This window comes from Chiloscyllium punctatum, chromosome 32 (genome assembly GCF_047496795.1).
Source record: "Chiloscyllium punctatum isolate Juve2018m chromosome 32, sChiPun1.3, whole genome shotgun sequence".
Classification (NCBI taxonomy): Eukaryota; Metazoa; Chordata; class Chondrichthyes; order Orectolobiformes; family Hemiscylliidae; genus Chiloscyllium; species Chiloscyllium punctatum.
The window spans coordinates 15,894,168-15,915,192 of NC_092770.1; the positions used below are offsets into that span (position 1 = coordinate 15,894,168).

At 41.3% G+C, this 21,025-nt stretch overlaps 1 protein-coding gene across 9 annotated transcripts in view; it reads left to right on the forward strand.

Annotated features, from left to right (window-relative positions):
• The window catches only part of LOC140457922 (anoctamin-4), a 187,546-nt gene that overhangs the window by 85,145 nt on the left and 81,376 nt on the right, over positions 1-21,025 (forward strand). For all 9 annotated transcript variants that reach the window (XM_072551722.1, XM_072551723.1, XM_072551724.1 and 6 more), the window contains 2 exons: positions 15,763-15,899; positions 19,475-19,633. In XM_072551722.1, coding sequence (XP_072407823.1) covers positions 15,763-15,899; positions 19,475-19,633 — 296 coding nt within the window. The remainder of the gene's footprint in view (positions 1-15,762; positions 15,900-19,474; positions 19,634-21,025) is intronic.

A 21,025-nucleotide genomic window follows, 5' to 3' on the forward strand; every position in this document is an offset into this window, starting at 1 on the left:
TGGCAGGGAGATTTGCTAGAACTGCTTGGGAGGATTTAAACTTGTAAGGTGGGGGGGTGGGATTCCGGGAGATAGTGAGGAAAGAGATCAATCTGAGACTGGTACAACTGAGAACAGATGTGAGTCAGGGCAGGCAGGGACAAGGTAGGACTAATAAATTAAACTACATTTATTTCAATGCAAGGGGCCTAACAGGGAAGGCAGATGAACTCAGGGCATGGTTAGGAGCATAGGACTGGGATATCATAGCAATTACAGAAACATGGCTCAGGGATGGGCAGGACTGGCAGCTTTAATGTTCCAGGATACAAATGCTACAGGAAGGATAGAAAGGGAGGCAAGAGAGGAGGGGGAGTGGCATTTTTGATAAGGGATAGCATTACAGCTGTGCTGAGGGAGGATATTCCTGGAAATATATCCAGGGGAGTTATTTTGGTAGAACTGAGAAATAAGAAAGGGATGATCACCTTTATTGGGATTTGTATTATAGACCCCCCCCCGCCCCCAATAGTCAGAGGGAAATTAAGAAACAAACTTGTAAGGAGATCTCAGCTATCTGTAAGAATAATGTGGTTATGGTAGGGGATTTTAACTTTCCAAACATCGACTGGGATTGCCATAGTGTTAAAGGTTTAGATGGAGAGGAATTTCTGAAGTGTGTGCAAGACAATTTTCTGATTCAGTATGTGGATGTACCTACTAGAGAAGGTGCAAAACTTGATCTACTCTTGGGAAATAAGGCAGGGCAGGTGACTGAGGTGTCAGTGGGAGAGCACTTTGGGGCCAGTGACCATAATTTTATTCGTTTTTAAAATAGTGATGGCAGAAGGATAGACCAGATCTAAAAGGTGAAGTTCTAAATTGGAGAAAGGCTAATTTTGATGGTATTAGGCAAGAACTTTCAAAAGCTGATTGGAGGCAGATGTTCACAGGTAAAGGGATGGCTGGAAAATGGGAAGCCTTCAGAAATGAGATAACCAGAATCCAGAGAAAGTATATTCCTGTCCAGGGTGAAAGGGAAGGCTGGTGGGTATAGGGAATGCTGGATGACTAAAGAAATTGAGGGTTTGGTTAAGAAAAAGAAGGAAAGCATATGTCAGGTATAGACAGGATAGATCGAGTGAATCCTTAGAGTATAAAGAAAGTAGGAGTATACTTAAGAGGGAAATCAGGAGGGCAAAACGGGGACATGAGATAGCTTTGGCAAATAGAATTAAGGAGAATTCAAAGGGGTTTTACAAATATATTAAGGACAAAAGGGTAACTAGGGAGAGAATAGGGCCCCTCCAAGATCAGCAAGGCGGCCTTTGTGTGGAGCCACGAAAATGGGGGGGATACTAAATGAATATTTTGCATCAGTATTTACTGTGGAAAAGGATGTGGAAGATATAGACTGTAGGGAAATAGATGGTGGCATCTTGCAAAATGTCCATATTACAGAGGAGGAAGTGCTGGATGTCTTGAAACGGTTAAAGGTGGATAAATCCCCAGGATCTGATCAGTTGTACCCGAGAACTCTATGGGAAGCTAGAGAAGTGATTGCTGGGCCTCTTGCTGAGATATTTATATCATTGATAGTCACAGGTGAGGTGCTGGAAGACTGGAGGTTGGCAAACGTAGTGCCACTGTTTAAGAAGGATGGCAAGGACAAGCCAGGGAACTATAGACAGGTGAGCCTGACCTCGGTGGTGGGCACGTTGTTGGAGGGAATCCTGAGGGACAGGATGTACATGTATTTGGAAAGGCAAGGACTGATTCGGGATAGTCAACATGGCTTTGTGCGTGGGAAATCATGTCTGACAAACTTGATTGCGTTTTTTTTTTGATGAAGTAACCAAGAAGATTGAGGGCAGGGTAGTAAATGTGATCTATATGGACTTCAGTAAGGCGTTCGACAAGGTTCCCCATGGGAGACTGATTAGCAAGGTGAGATCTCATGGAATACAGGGAGAACTAGCCATTTGGATACAGAACTGGTTCAAAGGTAGAAGACCGGGATGGTGGTAGAGGGTTGTTTTTCAGACTGGAGGCCTGTGACCAGTGGAGTGCCACAAGGATCAGTGCTGGGTCCTGTACTTTTTGTCATTTACATAAATGATTTGGCTGCGAGCATAAGAGGTACAGTTAGTAAGTTTGCAGATGACACCAAAATTGGAGGTGTAGTGGACAGTGAAGAGGGTTACCTCAGATGGGCCAATGGGCTGAGAATTGGCAGTTTAATTCAGATAAATGCAAGGTGCTGCATTTTGGGAAAGCAAATCCTTAGCAGGACTTGTACATGTATTGGTAAGGCCATAGGGAGTGTTGCTGAACAAAGCAACCTTGGAGTGCAGGTTCATAGCTCCTTGAAAGTGGAGTTGCAGGTATATAGGAGAGTGAAGAAGGCGTTTGGTATGCTTTCTTTTATTGGTCAGAGTATTGAGTACAGGAGTTGAGGTCATGTTGCAGCTATTCAGGACATTGGTTAGGCCACTGTTGGAATATTGCATGCAATTCTGGTCTCCTTCCTATCGGAAAGATGTTGTGAAACTTGAAAGGGTTCAGAAAAGATTTACAAGGATGTTGCCAGGGTTGGAGGATCTGAGCTATGGGGAGAGGCTGAACAGGCTGGGGTTATTTACCTTGGCACGCCGGAGGCTGAGGGGTGACCTCTATAGAAGTTTACAAAATTGAGGGGGATGGATTGGATAAATAGACTAAGTCTGTTCCCTGGGTGGGGTAGTCCAGAACTAGAGGGCATAGGTTTAGGGTGAGAGGGGAAAGATATAAAAGAGACCTAAGGGACAACTTTTTCACGTAGAGGATAGTACGTGTATGGAATGAGCTGCCAGTGGAAGTGGTGGAGGCTGGTACAATTGCAACATTTTGAGGCATTTGGATGGGTATATGAATAGGAAGGGTTTGGAGAGATGTGCTGGCAGGTGGGACTCGATTGGGTTGGGATATCTGGTTGGCATGGACAAGTTGGACCAAAGGGTCTGTTTCCATACTGTACATCTCTATGACTCTATAATTGAATATAATCCCTTTCATCGCAGGATTGATGTTTCTTAGTTGAGTTCATTTGTTTGGAGTAATAGTCTTCAAAAGGCAGTTTTTTTTTAAGTATCTTGCAATTCTTCTCAAAGTGGAATTGTCAAATGAATTTGAAATTGGAACAAGTTAGATCACTGTCCTTTTTTGTCTCCAAGTTTAGCAGTTAGATACATGGCTGCTTCGTGGTCTGATGGATTTACTTGAGGGCCCTCTTTCTTTTGAAGAGAGGAGAAAAAGAATCCTGCAAATAACATCAAGTTCAAAAACTTGTTTTGACTACTTGTTATACTTGATGTGAGCCCAAAGAGTTAAGTCATTGCCCAAATGAAATGCAATAGTAATTGAATAACCCTCTGCAGTTTGATATTTCACCACCTGGGATTTCAGTCAGACAAAGACCCTTTTTTGTGTTTTGAAAAGGTAAAATGCTCCTATAGGTGTTGAATTGATTTTATTTTCGTCTTCTTGATCTGACTAACACTGAACTGTATTGAAAAGAATATTGTCTTTGTCCACCCCGGTCCAACAACCACACCTCCACATCAAGAACAATGTTTAAAAATTGCACAACAGTATCATAGTCCAACAGGTTCATTTGGAAGTACTAGCTGTCTGAGTGCTGCTTCATCAAGTAATTGTGGAGCTGGATCAGAAGACAGAATTTATAGCACAAGATCATAGTGTCATGCAACTGAAAGATATTGAACAAACCTAGATTGCTGCTGATGGGGTGGCACAGGGCTCAGTGGTTAGCACTGCTGCCTCACAGCACCAGGGTCCCAGGTTCGATCCTAGCCATGGGAGTTTGCACACACTCCCTGTGTCTGTGTGAGTTTCCTCTGGGTGCTCTGGTTTCCTCCTACGGTTCAAAGATGCTAAATTGCCCATAGGTGCATTAGTCAGAGGGGAATGGGTCTAGGTGGGTTACTCTTTTTGGAGAGTCTGGTTGGGCCAAAAGGCCCATTTTCACACTGTAGGGAATCTAATGTAATCTGTTTTTGTTGCTAGAGTTTCCCAATCTACCAGTGAAATCTAATGGTCCTTTAAATCTAGTCTGATTTTCTGCCCTTTTTAAAATGGAGCTTTTGGAATAAATTTTATAGATTATGATAAAATCATGCTGAAACTTGACAGCGTTTGTATGTATTGTCATTGCATCAGAGAAAAAATATATGAAGGTGGTAACTTGTTTTATTTTTCCTATTTTTAATCCTCTCCTTAAGCAGTGTCAACGGAAGTTTGCGTGGCAATAGGTCCTCTCGTTACTATAGATAACCCTCTTGTAGCTAGCCAACTTACAGATCTCTGACCTATGTGATTTGCAAACAATGAACTCTAGTGCAGATCGTTTTCACAACCAGCTTGCAGAGCAGGTAGAAGGGTTCATGCTTTTTCCCCCCTGTTCCTCTGATCTTCAGGACAGTAACGGATATTGAATCTGTTACTTCGTTCAATACCCACATGGTGGATCTTGCTTGTAGTCTTAGCTCCTCTTTCCTGTTTCCCATTCCCTTTCCTCTGTGTTCGACTCCTTTGTCAATCAAAAATCTATCTAAGCATGGCCTTAAATTTAAAGGCTCAGCCTTCATTATCACTGTTGACAGTGGCATATCAGTCAAAGTTGTATCTTCAGCCAATTCCCAGCACCCAATCCAAAAAAACTGTCTTCAACGTCTTATAGGCAGCTTGTTCTCTACTCCAACACATCCCCCACCTCCAGCTCTTTCACCTTTTTAATCATGAGTAATGTTCTCTGTTCAGTTGATCATTCTCATTGTATAGAGGAGACCTGCACAAGCCATGGTCCTTCTTTTTCTGTAAGGTGTGTGTCATTAACTATTCATTAGTTTGTACACCTTGTGACTAATTTCAGAGCAATGCAAAGATAATGCTAACTTCTAAACCTGTAGACTTATTTGCATTACTTAAAAATATTTTAGTGCATACAGAATCCTGTCAAGTTAAGTGGAAGCTTCCCATATTTTCAGTGTGGAGCTGAGCATGTTAGGTGGCAACTTTCTTGCCACGCCCAGGTGGCAACATTTCTGAATGCTTGCCAATCTGCTCAGGCAAGCAAGTTGAGTAGCTTGCCCTATCACAAGTCTTGGCACTGGCAACTGGGCCAACCAAATGCTAGGCAAAACTGAGTACTGCAGATGCTGGAAACCAGAGTCTAGATTAGTGGTGCTGGAAAAGCACAGCAGGTCAGGCAGCATCCAAGGGGCAGGAAAATCCACATTTTGGGCAAAAGCCCTTCATCAGGAATGGAGGGCTGATGAAGGGCTTTTGTCAGAAACATTGATTTTTTTTTCTTCTCTTTCTGCTCCTTGGATGCTGCTTGACCTGCTGTGCTTTTCCAGCACCACTCCAATTGAATACTAGGCAGAGTCCAGCAGTGTTAAGGTCCTTAAGTCTGCCAGTTGAGGCCAACGCCTATGGGGATCAAGCAATGAAAATAGTAGTAATTATTTTATTCTCTTTGGTGAGTGGTTTGCAGATTAAGTGTGAATTAGTCTTCACACCCCTCTCCAATCTATGCCTCTCCCTCCAACTTGTTGGGCAGGTTGGTGACCAGGCACCTCGTGAGTTGAGGATGTTTGACCTTCAGCTGAGAGCTCCCCATGGAATGTTTGTTTGTGCCCAGCACTTAATTGGTGAGCTGTAAAAATTTCTCTCGGGCCAACCATCTCCTAGGGGAGAAAAATTTCACTAATGGTCTCCAGCTTGTTTTAATTAGCTCCATCGCTGCATCCACAGACTTGAATAATTTGAGCACTATTGCATAAATAGGAACAGATTTAACGCAAATCAAACACCGATTAGTCAAACCATTGTATGTCACAGGTGTGGCAGTGTACAGCAAAGTGGGTTGAGGGACATTGCTCATCTGTCAAAAATGAAACTGCGTTGAAGGACTTTTCAAAATTTTGAAGTATACCACACTAGCTGTTCTGGTCTAATTGTTTCTGTCACTACCTTTGTAGTTTTAAATTCCATGGTGTTATGTATGCCATTAGCATGTATTGCTTTATTATAAGACTGAAGGCAAAAACCATTTTCTTCTTTCAGCATTCCTTTTAACTAAGAGCCCAGCATTCTATCTTCTCTCTTCTACTTCAGTTTTGTCATGTGTAATAAGAAAGACCAGTCATTTGCATTTATTAAATACAGTTCTGGTTGCCACACTACAAGCAGGGTGTGGAGACTTAGGTGAGGCTATAGAAACGTTTTACCAGGATGTTGCCTGGTTTGGAAGGTATAAGTTACAAGGAGAGATTAGACAAACTCTGCTTATATTCATGACTTTCGAAGGGTGAGGGGTGACCTGATGGAAATTTAAAGCAGATACAAAGCAATGTTTTAGTATCTTGACAGATCTATGAATAGACAAGGAATAGAGGGAAACGGACCATGTAAAGGCAAAAGGTTTCTGGTTTAGGAGCGCATATTATGTGTTGGCACAATCTTGGTGGGCTGAAGGGCTTGTTCCTGTGCTGTACCATTCTTTGCACTTAAGTAGTTTGTGATCGTTTGCTACGTTAACTAGGGGAGACTAATAGAAACACTTTCAGCACTGAGTCAGCAGTGAGTTTAGTAATCCAGGTTACTGAGTTTGTTATTGCTCAAACATCTACCTTCCATCTAACATTAATGACCTAATGGTGTTTATAAGTCTCTATTTCATTTGGGATAGCTGGTGATAATGAACATAATTATCAGTATCAATCCTCTGGAGACGAGAGTCGAACCTGTAGATGTTTAGTTGTGTGATGACTCATTATGAAGTAATTTTTAGCTGAATTGTCCTGTTTTATTTTTGTACATCCCTTAAGTTTGTTAAAAGTACTCCAGCTTGTGTGGTGAAGATCTACGTATGTGATTTAATATTAGACAATTTGATGTAGATACAGAGAAGCTATTTCCTCCTGAGAGAATTGTCTAAGACAAGGGAGTGTAGACTTAAAATGAGTTAATCTATTTAGCAGAGAAATTGGGCATTTTGGATGACTCCATTACCACAGAAATGGTACAATGAAGCTGCCTTCAGTCTGACATGGCCCATATGGTAGTTCTACCTTTTCTAAAAAAGGATGATGCCAAAACTACCTCCCTGACTCGAACAACAAAAAATGATGACTCTCTTGTTCTGCCTCCAATACTTGGAAGGACATCTTGAACTTTGAGGTATAAAAACCTTAAGATGGGCCTGTCTCACTTGGGGAAATTTAGTGTGTGTGATTTATCCTTTTCAAGTCATACAGCAATGCGAGCTCTATGGCCCAGGGTGGCTCGCACTGCAGCCTCACAGCGCCAGAGACCCAGGTTCGATTCCAGCCTCAGCCAACTGTGCAAGCTCCACACTGACACACACTCCCTGTGTGTGGGTTTCCTCCCACAGTCCAAAGATGTGCAGGTCAGGTGAATTGGCCATGTTAAATTGCCCCATAGTGTTGGGTGCATTAATCTGAGGGAAATGGGTCTGGGTGGGTTGCTGTTCAGAGGGTTGGTGAGGACTTGTTGGGCCGAAGGGCCTGTTTAACATACTGTAAGGAATCTAATCTAAAGGAAATTGCTTACTTCTGTGCTTGCATTTTACGGAGTGAAGGTGAGAACAGATGGATGGGCTGCCATTTTGTCCCGATTATTGGGCGACTGAGATTGCTTTTACTTCTGGAAGGAACCTTTTTTTTTTAAAAAAATCTGTTTATGATTATCTTAGATTCCACCATCCGTTCAAGAGCTAAACTGATCTGCAGTGCCTCCAGACACTCAGGTGTAAATTGTCTTGTAAGGAACATTCTGTAGACTGTTTTTTGATTTTGGGCTGAAGCCAACACTAGTCACTCTGAGGTCTGAGGCACTGTCAAGCTGCCTCCTAAGTCGGGTGTCATAAATACTGTGGTTACAAGAGCAGGTTCAGAAGCTGGAAATCCTGAACCAAGTCACAGTCCTCATGCCTCCCCAAGGCACAGCTCGGGAGTGTGATGGAATACTGTTGCTTACCTGGATGATTGCAGCTCCAATACTTAAATCTTAACACCAGCCAGGATGAAGCAACGTGAATCAACTCCCCATCCCCTTTGCTCCGTTAGACCATAAGATGTAAATGCAGACGTAGGCCATTTGGCCCATTTTGGGTTTGCTGTCATTCCATGAAATCACAGCTGATAATCCTTCACTCCATGCTGTGACAACACTGCTCCTTTAACAAATTTAGTTTGTATTGGTGCTTTTTTCAGAGGGATCATAAAGACAGAGGGTCCATTTTGTCTGCGTTTATCTACTTGAATCTTCTAAGTTTTTTTTTCTTTTTAGAAAAACCCTTTTTTACTATGAAAGGGGAATGGCTAGTTCTCCAGCTCAGCTTTTCTCGTGGTGTGGGGTGGTTTGGTTTGGTTTGACCAAGCAGTCAATTTTTGAGGTTGCTGGTCAAAGAAACGACTACATGGAAGAAGGTCTTCCATGCTGAAGCGTTAGCATTCTCCCTCTCCCTCGCCTGTGTTTGATTTTTTTGCCTATTTTGGCAAAGGGTGTTTATGGGGATTGTTGCAGGAATTTGGAACAGCACCATTAAGTTAGGATAACTGTTGGGTTTTCAGAGAGGTTGAATTATTCAATATCCTGTTCTTTTTGGGGTTTGTTTCATTGGATGATCTTCCAAATAAAATCTTTTTGTTTAAGACAAAGTGGTTGGGCCAGCTGCATCACTCCTGGGATATCCACCTTACACCTGCTTAACTCAACCAGCAAAGTTAGGGTCTGGCTACTTTCTTGAAATGTTTTGAGGGGGTCTGGCCTGGTCCATAACAATTCTCCTGTCTTTTCCTTATACCTTTTTTTTTGATTCACTTATTAATTAAAAATCTCTCATCCTTGAATATCTTTAACCAATTCAGTCTCTTTATAGCCTTCTGCGGTCAAGAATTCCATAGTCACAAACTAAGAAAAAAACTTCCTCCTCACTGTCTTAAAAAGCTGACCCCTTTTTTATTCTGAGATTATGCCCAAGACACTCTGACAAAGGGAGAACACTCTCTACATATATCCTGATAAGATCCCTAAGAATCCTGATGTTCCAATAAGTTTGCCTGTCATTTTTCTAAACTCATTAGTACAGATCTCTCTCTCTCTCTCTCTCTCTCTCTCTCTCTCTCTCTCTCTCTCTCTCTCTCTCTCTCTCTCTCTCTCTCTCTCTCTCTCTCTCTCTCTCTCTCTCTCTCTCTTTTCATACTGGGGGTCAAACTAATGAATTTTTTACCATGTCCCTTGGATACAGTGTTCTAGGTGTGGTCTGACTAGTGCTTGTATAGTTTAGTAAGGCTTACCTGCTTTTATTCTCTCTCCTTTTCTTCTCCCTCCTCCCCCACTTTTTCTTAAAAATGTCCAGTTTGCCTTTCATATCCCCTGCTGAGCTTGTATACCATACTGTACATGAAAACTCTCCTTCTGCAGCTTTCTGTAGATGTTCTCCATTTAAGTAATATTCAGTTCCTCTACTCTGCCTGCCAAAGTGCATAACCTTTCATTTTCCCAGATTATATTCCAATTGCTGAGTCTTTGCCCATTCTCTTAACCTGTCTATAGGCCACAGCAGACTGTCATCCTCCTGACTTGCCTTCCCACCTATTTTGGATCATACACAAAGTTGGTGTTTGTATGTCCTTCTGTCATCTGTTATTGAACAAATAATTGTAGCACTGATCCTGTAGCATTGCATTAGTTTAAAGGTTGACATCTTGAAAATGTCCACTTTTTATCCTAACTCTATCCTGCTTCTGAGTTAGCCAATCACCCCTCCATGCTAACCTACAACTCCTGACACAATGGTCTTCTGTTGTTTTAAGTAGCTTTCTGTGAAATGTTTGAATAAGTTTTGGAAACCCAAATATATTAGATCTACTGTTTTCCCCTTTATCCATCCTGCTTGCTGCTATTACAATGAATTCTAATCTGACTATGTTGTACACTTCTAAGTAGTTGAGTGTGAGTCCAGCACCTCACTCTACTCTGATCCCAAGCATCTGCAGTCCTCACTTTTTTTTTTCTAAATACCCTGCTATTACATCCTTTTATAATAGACTGTATATTTCCCCACAACAATGTTAAGCTAACTGGCTCATTGTGACAGATGTAAAATAAAAGCTAACTTTTTGAATGTATTGCATTTGGCAGTTTTCTACCCTTTAAAACTCTTTCCAGCATCTAAAGGATTCTTGATGGGCTACTATCAGTGCGTCCATTATCTCTGAAGTGACATTCTGCAATATGCAAAGGAGATATCACATCAGGTCCAGGGGACTTATTGTTCTTTAGACCCCTTTTAGTTTCCATGGTACTTTTTCTGTCATGATAGTTCTTGTATTTATTTGTTCTCCTCCTTTTTTTTGTATTTTGATTATTTAGTGATTTTGGAATGCTGTTAATATCTTCTGAAGATTGATGTGAAGTACCTATTTAACTTCTCTGCCATTTCCTAGTTCCCATTATTGTTGCCTTGCTCCTCGGGGGGTCTATGTTAACTTTGACACCTCCTTTCTGTGTTTAAAGGAGTTCTTTCAAATGTTTTGATATTTCTTGCCTTCAATGTTTATCCTCCAGTTTAAGAAAGGAGGGAGAAAGTATTGTTTTTGATTATCCTTTTTGAATTTAAGACTTTCCCAATCCCCTCTCTTGCCTCTGATCTTGTTTTTTTTTCTCTTGTTTTTTAATATAAAAATATTCAGAACTTGCTTGGGTTAACCATGGTTGGTTTATCCCCTGTCTAGAATCTTCCTTTTTAACTGAAATATATCTTGTAAGAGGAAAAATTGCTGAGAAAGCTCAGCAGGTCTGGCAGTATCTGTGGAGAGAAAGCAGAGTTAACATTATGGGGCCAGCCTTCCTACCTTGAAACTGATGGTAGTCAACTACAAACCAACATTTTTCTAGCTACCGTTTGGTTCTGAGGAAGGAAAACTTGACCTGAAGCATTAGCTCTGATTTCTTTCCTCAGTTGCTGCCAAACCTGCTGAGCTTTTAAAACAAATATTGTTAGATTTGCAACATGCAGTTTTTCAGTTTTTATGAAACCTATTTGAGTCATGAATTGTTCTAAATGTCATAATTTTCATCAAGCAATTTTTATTTTCCCCTGCTATACCTCTTTCCAGCCAACTCTGCACTCCTTCTTTTGTGATTTTTCCCTTTTTATGTAAGCTTTTTTAACCCAGTTATTTCCAAGCCAATATTTTCCTACTCTATTTAAATACTAAATCCGTTTTCTTTTTGAGAAAATCTTTTTACTCTGAGATCATTGATCTTAATGCTAATCCTATTCCATTACACATTGCCAAATCCCAATTAGCTTTGTCCCTGGTTGGATCCACAACAGGTTATTTGAGAAAATTCTCCTGAATACAATCTGTGACTTCCTCATTGGAAGGATATAGCGATGTACATGAAGATTAAAGCAATCCATGGTTAATATATTGCATGTTTTTTGAAACATTCCCTCATTATCTCATGGTTTATTCTCTACAGTATAACTGATTGGCACGAGTCATTCACAGGCCCTGTGCTGTCTTCCTCATTATATCATAACTCTGTCCATATGGCTTCTACATCTTCTGATCTGAGATGTATTTCCCCTCTCTTCCACCAACACACAGTGGCATCAGTGTGCCATCCCCAATAAGTACTAAATGACTCCCCAAAGCTATTGCAATAACTCATTAGTCCTATGATCTCTGCCACTTGGAAGGACAAGGACATCCCATGTGGATGGAAACACCAGCTACAAATTCCCTCTCCAGCCCCATACAATCCTGATTTGCAAGTAGATCACCATTCCTTCACTATTGCTGGGTCAGCATCTTTGCAGCTCCCTTCCTAACCATATTGGGGATATTTCTGCCCTACATGGGCTACAATGGTTCAACATGATAGCTCACCACTACCTTCTCCAGGAGAAAGTGAGGACTGCAGATGCTAGAGCTCAGAGTCGAGTGTGTGGTGCTTGAAAAGCACAGCAGGTCAGGCAGCAACTGAAGAGCAGAAGAATCCACCTTTTGGGCAAAAGTCCTTCAGGAATGAAGTTGAGCTGAGGGGTGGGGGTGAGACTGGGGGGGCCGGAAGGTAGCTGAGAAGAATGCAATAGGTAGATGGAAGTGAGGGTAATGGTGATAGGTCAGTGAGGAGGGTGGAGCAGATAGGTGGGAAGGAAGATGGACAGGTCTTGAGGGTGATTTAGTGTTGGAAGGTTGGAACTGGGACAAGGAGAGGAAATGAGGAAACTGGTGAACTCCACATTGATACCGTGGGGTTGGAGAGTCCTGAGGTGGAAGATGAAGCATTCTTCCTCCAGGTATTGGGCTGTTAGGGAGTGGCAATGGAGGAGGCCCAGGACCTGTTTGTCCTTGACTGAGTTTGGTGGAGGAGTGGCGGGGGGGGTGGAAAAGCGGGTTTGAAGTGTTTGGCCACCGGGCGGTGGGGTTAGTTGGTGCAGGTTTCCCAGAGATGTGCTCTGAGTAGGCATCCTGCGTCCCCAATGTAGAGGAGACCACATCGGGAGCAATGGATACAGTAAATGATGTGTTGAAGTGCAGGTAAAACTCGATGTGGAAGGGTCCTTTTTAGGGCATTGGGCAGAAGGGAGGGGAGAGGCATGGGCACAGGATTTGCAATTCCTGCGGTGGCAGGAGAAGATGCTGAGCTGAGGGGGTGAGTTGGTGCTCATCAGGTCCCCTCCCAGCACCTTCCCCTGCCACCGCAGGAATCACAAAACCTGCGCCCATGCCTCTCCCCTTCTTCCATCCAATGCCCCAAGAGGAGCCTTCCACATCCATCAGAGTTTTACCTGCACTTCAACACATTGTCACTTATTGCATCCGTTGCTCCCGATACAGTCCCCTCTACACTGGGGAGACAGGACGCTTACTCACAGAGCACCTCAGAGAATGTCTCCTGGACAGCCATACCAATCAACCCCACTGCCCCGTGGCTGGATACTTTAACTCCCCCTCCCACTCCACCAAGGACATTCTGGTCCTGGGCCGCCTCCATCAACCACCCAATGTCTGGAAGAAGAATACCTCATCGTCCACCTCTGGGTCCCTGAACCCCAGGCATCAATGTGGATTTCACCAGTTTTCTTATTTTTTTTTTTCCCCCCCCACCTCTTTATCCCAGTTCCAAACTTCCAACTCAATACCATCCTCATGACCTGTCCCATCTGTCTATCTTCCTTCCCACATACCCGCTCCACCCTCCCCTCCGACCTGTCATCACTACCCCCCACCTCCATCTACCTATCTCACTCTCACCTACCTCCCCTCCCCGCACCTGTCCAATTTATCTCACCACCCCCTCATCTGACAGCCTCATGCCTGATGGAGGGCTTTTGCCTGGAACGTCGATTCTCCTGCTCTCAGATGCTGCCTTGCCTGCTGTGCTTTTCCAGCACCCCACACTCTTTACTCTGATCTCCAGAGTAATTTGGGATGTATAATAAATGTTTTGAGCCAGCAATGTCCATGTCCTAGTAAGTACATTTTTAGATAAACTGTTGGCTTCTATCATATTCCTGTTGGACAGGAATCATGTAAGGGGCCCAGCCTACGAAAGGAAGTCAAGCCTGTCATATTGTTTCTTTTTGCTTTACAAGAGCTTTCGTGGTCACTTTTTAATGAAGCAAGCCAGCTTTCTCTGAACATGTTCTTAAACTCTCACGTGTGGGATTTGAACTGTCTTTTTATCTGGCTCACTGGGCCATAGTCAGAACCACTGCTTCACCAACATCCATCTTTATGAAACTGAGGACTTCTCTTTTTTTTTTAAAAAACATAAACTTATTTTCATACTCTTAACTCCAAATAGTATTTTATCTTCAATTCATTCTTCCAAGTTACTTTTTGTGAATTTAATAACTGTTGATGGCCATCTTGCATGGGGATGCAGACCGGAAAACATGAGCTACCAAATCTGCCTAACTGTGGCTGAAAACTCTTTCTCCCATGTGTTGGAGTTACTCAGTGTTGCCCTTGCCTTGTCAAGTATCAGTTATTCCCACTAGTTCCCTCCCCTGCCTGACAGCAGGAATCCCAACATTGCAGAATGATCTACTCAACCCATTGCCTTCCATTCTCTCCATTTCTACTAAAATAATTTTATTTGAGAAGATTGGGGGATATGGGGGATTCAAAACTCTTGGCTTCAAAACAGATTTTCAGTCTTGGACAATTCTAGGGATCTGTAGAAATCTGATTCCCCTCTCCATTTAAGAAGGTGAAACTTGGGTAGGTTCTGGGATTGTTATATAATTGGTTTGGGCATTCCAGGGATTAAAGATTTAAAGTCCAGAATGTTGCTGGAAACCATCTAGAAGATGATGATCAAATCAATATTGAAATTAAATTTAAACTTTCTTTTCCTATTTTCTTTGCTAAAGTTTAAGATGGAGGAATGGGAAAAAGAGCACTTTTTTTGTGCTATCCAGTAACTTGAGCCCAGACCTCTTGTTCCCATTATTTTTCTCTGTTGTAATGCCTCTGTCAATTTGCTAATCAATTGACTTTTTAAAAATTTGCCTCCTGTGAGTGGATTGTTTAAGATTTGACATTCTTGCATTTTTGAGAGCAAGATAAAATGCTGAGCATGCTGCTTTTTTCACCAACAATAATTCAGTTTAATTGAACAGCTTTTAGTCTTTGTTTTCCAATTTGTTGTGGAAGGGTGCAGCCCCATGAAGGGAACCATTAATGATGAGACTAGGATAGTTATGGGCAGGACCTTGCTCATGTACAAATAATCCAAGGTAATGGAATTCTACCCACGATACATTTGCGGGTTAGAATGCAAAATGTAGAAGTTAAGCTTTGGCTGTCAGCCCCTGGGGTGATTCAAACAGTTCTTGGCATCTAATCTTAAGATTACTTTGTCCTTGGGAGTGCAACATGGATTTACCAGAATGATAAATGGACTCTCAACATTATATTAGGAGGCGTAATTGTGTAAGCAGATGTCACTTACCAAATTGTTGGGAGTCATGAGGGATTTAATCAGTTTTCATACTATGATGAGCTGCTAGTTTCTCTTTCTTTACCCTATTTCTGCTGGTTGGGGAGGATAGACTAATTTGCCATTGCATTTGCTATTTGAGTGTCTGCTACGTGCAATTTAATAGACACTTTTCCAACAGTGAGTGCACTTTTAAGAGTTTCATTGATTGTAATGAAAAATCTCTTGGGGATATTCTGAGGAATTGTGAAGAATTCTGTTTATAACTGCTAGTTTACTTCTTGAGGTAGAGAAAATCCGTACAAAATCTGAGGGAGACTTTGTTCCTTTCACTTGGTGCTCACTAGGTAATTGGGAGTGGGGGTGGGGTGGGGAAGATGAGTAGAGGAGGAGGAGGAGGGTACAGTATGTTATTGGGGAGAGTGGGGTAGAGGTTAAGTGAGAAATTCCTATCTAAGCAGGATCATGGTACTGATGGGAGTAGTGCAATCTTTTGAGCCTGATCTGAACCTTTGGTGCCTGCCCTTTTAAAACAGCAGAACAATCGACATTGATTTTGAAGGTAATTATTACCAAACTGCCTTTGATAAATTTGAGGTTTTCAGTCGTGTTTAATTAAAAGAACAAGGTTTGGCCTTGCCCATTAAAGTTTTTAAAATTCCCTGTTATCTAGGTTAGACTACACTTCTCTTTTTTTTCTTTGTAAATCTTTTCTCTTGAAATGTGTTTCAGTGGCTCGCGATGTAAATATTTATTTGGGTGAATCTGAAGGTAGGAACAGCCCTTCGAAAGATGATGACTCCCTGCTTCATCCTGGCAATTTGACCAGCACGTCCGATGAAACAAGCGCATTGGAAATGGGTGTTGAGGTGAGGTTTTCATATTGCATTTTGATGTGCATCTTTTTTCATAACATGCAATAATGTTTAAAAGTAGCACTTGACTCTATGGTGGGGGGGGGGGGGGGGGGAGAGCGGGGGAAGATGGTGAAGAACTACATGCATGAATTGTGTAGGTTATCCTGTTTAAATGGGGTATTCTAACACTCAGCGAATCGATAACTACAGACTCATGAATTTAAAATCATCTTGGGTTAAAAATGAAGCAAAAGATGAAGGCTTAACACAGGACTGTCTTAGTGCAAACTGGATATCAGGAAAGGGAATTGGGGTAAAATGTTCCAGGGAAGGTTTTGGGTTGAAATATATCATAGTACTCTACTTTTTATTATCATTATTTTCTGAGCTGTAGGAGTGTGATGACACTAGATTGAAATGATGCCTTAACAAAGATGGCAGGCACTTGGCCCTTCAAGTTTTCATTTATTGCTGTGTATTAAGTTTTCTTTTCATAGCTGGTGTTGTGCTGCTCTGGGACTTAAATTGGGGGATTCTAGCTCACAGGTCACCACACTGTCACCAGAACACCCCTCCTTCAGGTTTTCCATGATAAACAGGTTAATTATTTGGTACCTGTCTCCTGTACCCAGCACTTGGGATAAAATTATTAATTTTGGAATGAATATTTTTGTATTCTGGGCAGCCAAACATTATTTTTTTTAGCAAGTTTTGAGAAGACTTGTAGCTCAGGTTGAGGTTCCGGATGTAGGTTTGCTTGCTGAGCTGGAGGGTTTGTTTTCAGACGTTTTGTCACCCTATTGGGTAACATCAGTGATTCAGAGGGTCACTGAAGTATGGTGACGAAACGTCTGAAAATGAACCCTCCAGCTCAGCAAGCAAACCTACATCCAGAAACTGTTTTGTTTGCGCTGTACCTAGATTTTAGTCAAGTTAAACTGAAATTCATTTGCAAAGCAATTGAACATTCCAAGTCTTCGTTGTTTGATCTTCTTACAACACGAAGACAGGCAGCCAAATCACATTGACCTCCTTATCTCTATTTGCAATACAGTAACATTAAAATACTCCATGCTTTTCAACATTGATCCCAATAGTTCCTAACCAGACTTTTTAAATAAGTAATATCCAACTTTATGAATAACTTACCAGACACCAGGTTCATAGCTTAAACAAAATAATTGACAACTTTATTAATAAGCTTCATCAGAGCAAATTTAAACAAGTTAGTCTAATATCTGATTTCAAATTCAATCTTTGATTCTTGTTCCCCACTGCCAATCTGATATACCTAGCAAAGTGATAAATCAAACAAAAAAACAACTGGCAGGTTCACCGAAGAAGTGTCTCTAATCTGTAATCTCACAGACAAGTGGGATTGTATCTTGGTTTCTGATGTCGGTCAGTACAAACCACTTTCAGTAAGCTGAGGAATATTTATTTGAGATTTCTATTCTATGGATTTTTCAATAAGTTGGTAACAGGAAGATAACCAGGGAGCAATCAAACCTCTGTCCTGTAGCTTTGGTAATCACAATTCTTCAAACAAAAAAACACAGTTGAAAATCAGCATAAGCCATATATGGCCTTCAGCATTCACCTCACAGTTCACAGCTCCAAAATTAAAATGACTTGAAATAAACAAACTCCAAGAGTTCTAATCAAATCCTGGAACACTCTCTTGAACAAGACTGTGAAAGTACCTTTTGCAGTATGGACTGCAGAGATTCACAAAGGTGACTCACCATCTCCTTGATTTTTGACTCCACTGTGTATCACCCATCTCAGCCTTTCTCCTGATGCCCATGTCATACAGGAACTAACTCCTCTCAGAGGTGAGCTTGAATACTGGTACAATGTGAAACTTGAACTCTTCTGGTAGAAGAAAGGTACAAGAAACATTGACCTTAGGAAAACATTCCTAAAATCTTGTTTCAACTGACATTGGCATAGCTTTCAAATTTCCATTCAATTCATCAAATCTCATTATGAATTAGGAAGTCCGCTTAAAATGTGGTGGAACTTTTCCATCCTCTGTCCATTTGTAACAATGGATTTTTGTCTTGGTTTTCTGCCATCAAACCCATTTGAGACTGAAATTTGACAAATGTGTATAGGTCAATTTATTTTGGGAATTGGGTGCAACAGAGCTGCCATCTACTTTAAAAATCGAGTAACCATCGTTAAGTGAGAGTCAGGACTCACGGTGATGCAATGGGTTCAACACTGGCTGCTAGACTTTGGAGCCTAGGTTGGACTCTAACTCTGGGGAAATAGATGTCTCTTTGACTGTTCTCTGTGAAATAGATGTGGTTAGTATTGTCAAGGGCTGTACAATGCAGGAGGCCCCAAGGTGGTCTGAAATTGACACTTCATGTCAGCTCTGAAGAGTCATCTAGACTCTTGCTAGCTTGCTCTTCTTCCAAGGATTCTGCCTGATCTGCAGTGATTTCCAGCATTTGTTGTTTTCTGTACAGATTCCAGCATCTGCAGTAAATTGTTCCTCAATTGACCATATCACATTTTGGCAGGTTTAAGGATTCGTGGGTGCAAGATGATGTGAAACATGGCTGTACCAGTGAGCAACAGGGCTCCTGAGGATCGGCTAGAGATGTTACTCGAAGGGAATTTTTTAACTATGCCCAAGGTCCAAAAAATGTTCATTTCTTCCACTCCAACTCTAACATTTCTTGTTGTCTTCAGCACAAGACACTAGTTTATTTGTTTAAAAAAAAAACATGATATTTAAAAACCTCAAATGCAGCTGAACATTGTCATCTCTTGGCTGGATGATTGGGTAGCTGTGTATGTTGCATAAACATCTCTGCAGTCTATCATTCACTGCTGGAGTTCAAGGTGAAGGGAATTCTGCAGCTAAAGACAAATCTGCAGATAGCTCTCTGCACTGCTGCAGATAGCTTTGCGATTGCACTGTGGAGGAGAAAATATTCTCTTCCCCATGATTCTTTTACCAAACAGACAGTCTATCCTCCATTTGCATGCTTACCAGTCAAAATAATTTCTCTCTCCCTCTGCTATTCAAGGGTTACCAGCTGTCTTTTTAAAATTCCAAAGGTTTAATAAACAAGTGATAAAATAATTTTAGTTTCCAACCTTTTATCAGATGTATACTTCACCCATAAAGGGTGTGGATGCATTGACGGTGCAAAGGAGGTTTGCTAGAAATGTTCTAGGAGTTGTTAAGGTACTTCAGATCTAGAGAGCTCTCCTGGAGAGGTTAGCAGGGAGAGCTGATAGAGATATTAAAAAATCAGGGAAAGCTTTCATCCTAGTCTGCTGGCAGAAGGGTTGGTAATCAATAGATAAGGATTTAAATTAAATGTAAAGAAGTCAAAAAGAAGGTGGAATCTTGTCAGGTTAGTGAGGTGTTATCTGGAACGTTCTACCTCAAAGGACAATGAAATCTGATTCAGTAGTAACTTGAAAATTGGACTGACAGATTTGCAGTGTTGTAGAGGGTGGGTAAGTTGGGGGGCTAAATGGATAGATGTTCCAAGTAGCAATATGTTGAATGGTTCCTATGCTACAAGGCATTATGTAGATATCTGCTTTATTCCTCTTTTTAGGAAGCTGCTGATAGAAATAAAGGAAATGGCCTGTTCTTCAGGGATGGGAAATGCCGGATAGATTACATCCTTGTTTACAGAAAATCTAATGCACAAGCAGAGAAACGGGAAGTGTTTGAGAGAAATCTGAGAGCTGAAGGGTTGAACATTGAGAAAGAGGTAAGTCTGATCATGTTTAGACTTTTTTTTTTGAAAAGAATAATTATTTGCTTAGAATCAATTTTGCATTTAGCAGCCTCTTGGGAAGATTCCAGAGCACCTTTCCAGAGCCTGATCTCTTCCAGGTTCCTGATGAAGGGCTTTTGCCCAAAACGTCGATTTTTGCTGCTCGTTGGATGCTGCCTGAACTGCTGTGCTCTTCCAGCACCACTAATCCATGATCTTTTCCAGGTTGAGTGATAAAAGTTTAGATATAGTCTACGGGATCTTTTTTTAAGAACAATCCTGGGGTTGATAAAGTACTTTTGTTTTTTGTTTAATATGTCTTTTAAATTTAGAGTTTAGGGTACAAATTGAAGTAATTGCATTATTTGAATAGGAATAGGGGAGGCCATTCAACCCCTTGAGCATGTTCTGTCTGTAATTAGACATGGTGGATTTGTATCTCAACCCATCAATCAGCTTTATTTCTAAGACTCACTATACCTTCACTAAAGTTTTCAATTGACCCTGCCTCAAATTGCTTGCTTTCTTTTGGAAAGAAGAACGGAAAAAAATAGTTTGTTGCCTCCATTATACTCCTTGTCTGTAGTGGTGCAGTGGTTCACACTGCCTCCACATCAGGGGCCTGGGTTCGGTTCCACCTTTGGGTGTCTGTCTGTGTGGTGTTTGCAGACAATCTCGCTGTATCTGCATGGATTTCCACTGGTGTTCTCTGCTTTCCTCCTACAGCCCAAAGTTTGAATTATAAATTGGAAAATGTAGTCAGAACTGTTTTCTTTTTAAGAAAATAACCCATTTTAAAAAAAAAAATCACAACTTGAAGCAAAAGTGTGGTCACTCACTGGTCACACGAGTAATTTTATAGAAGCTAGATTAAATTCTTTTAAACTAGTACCAGGAGTCCTTTGTTTGTAAAGTGAAACTACCCAGCAATGGCTTTTGTTTTGGTTGAATCAAATGGAACCTCCTACTTCCACCAAAAAAAAACTGTCCCACTGCCCCTCTGACAAAATTGTTGGAATTCTTATTGATTTCTAACAGTCCAAGGAAAAAAAAACTGAGGAAAAATATGTTCAAATAAAGCTAGAAGCAGAAATAAGAAGGATTTCTCGACAGATCCTGAGAGAGGATCAACCTCCCTTAAGAGCAACCAAGTCTGTTTGCTTTTTATAAAGTGTGGTCAGTGCTGCAGGGCAGCAAGGCCTCACAAACAGACAATATCCAGGCATTGAGAAGAAAGAGCTACATTTCACATCCAGAAGATGTGCAGAAATAAGACACTTTTTCAAAGTTGCAGACATTCTGACGGTCATATCTGTAAAAGGTTCTGCACAGTAGAACACGCCCATTAGGAAAGAGTTCTCCATTGGACAACATGTAGGGAAGGCT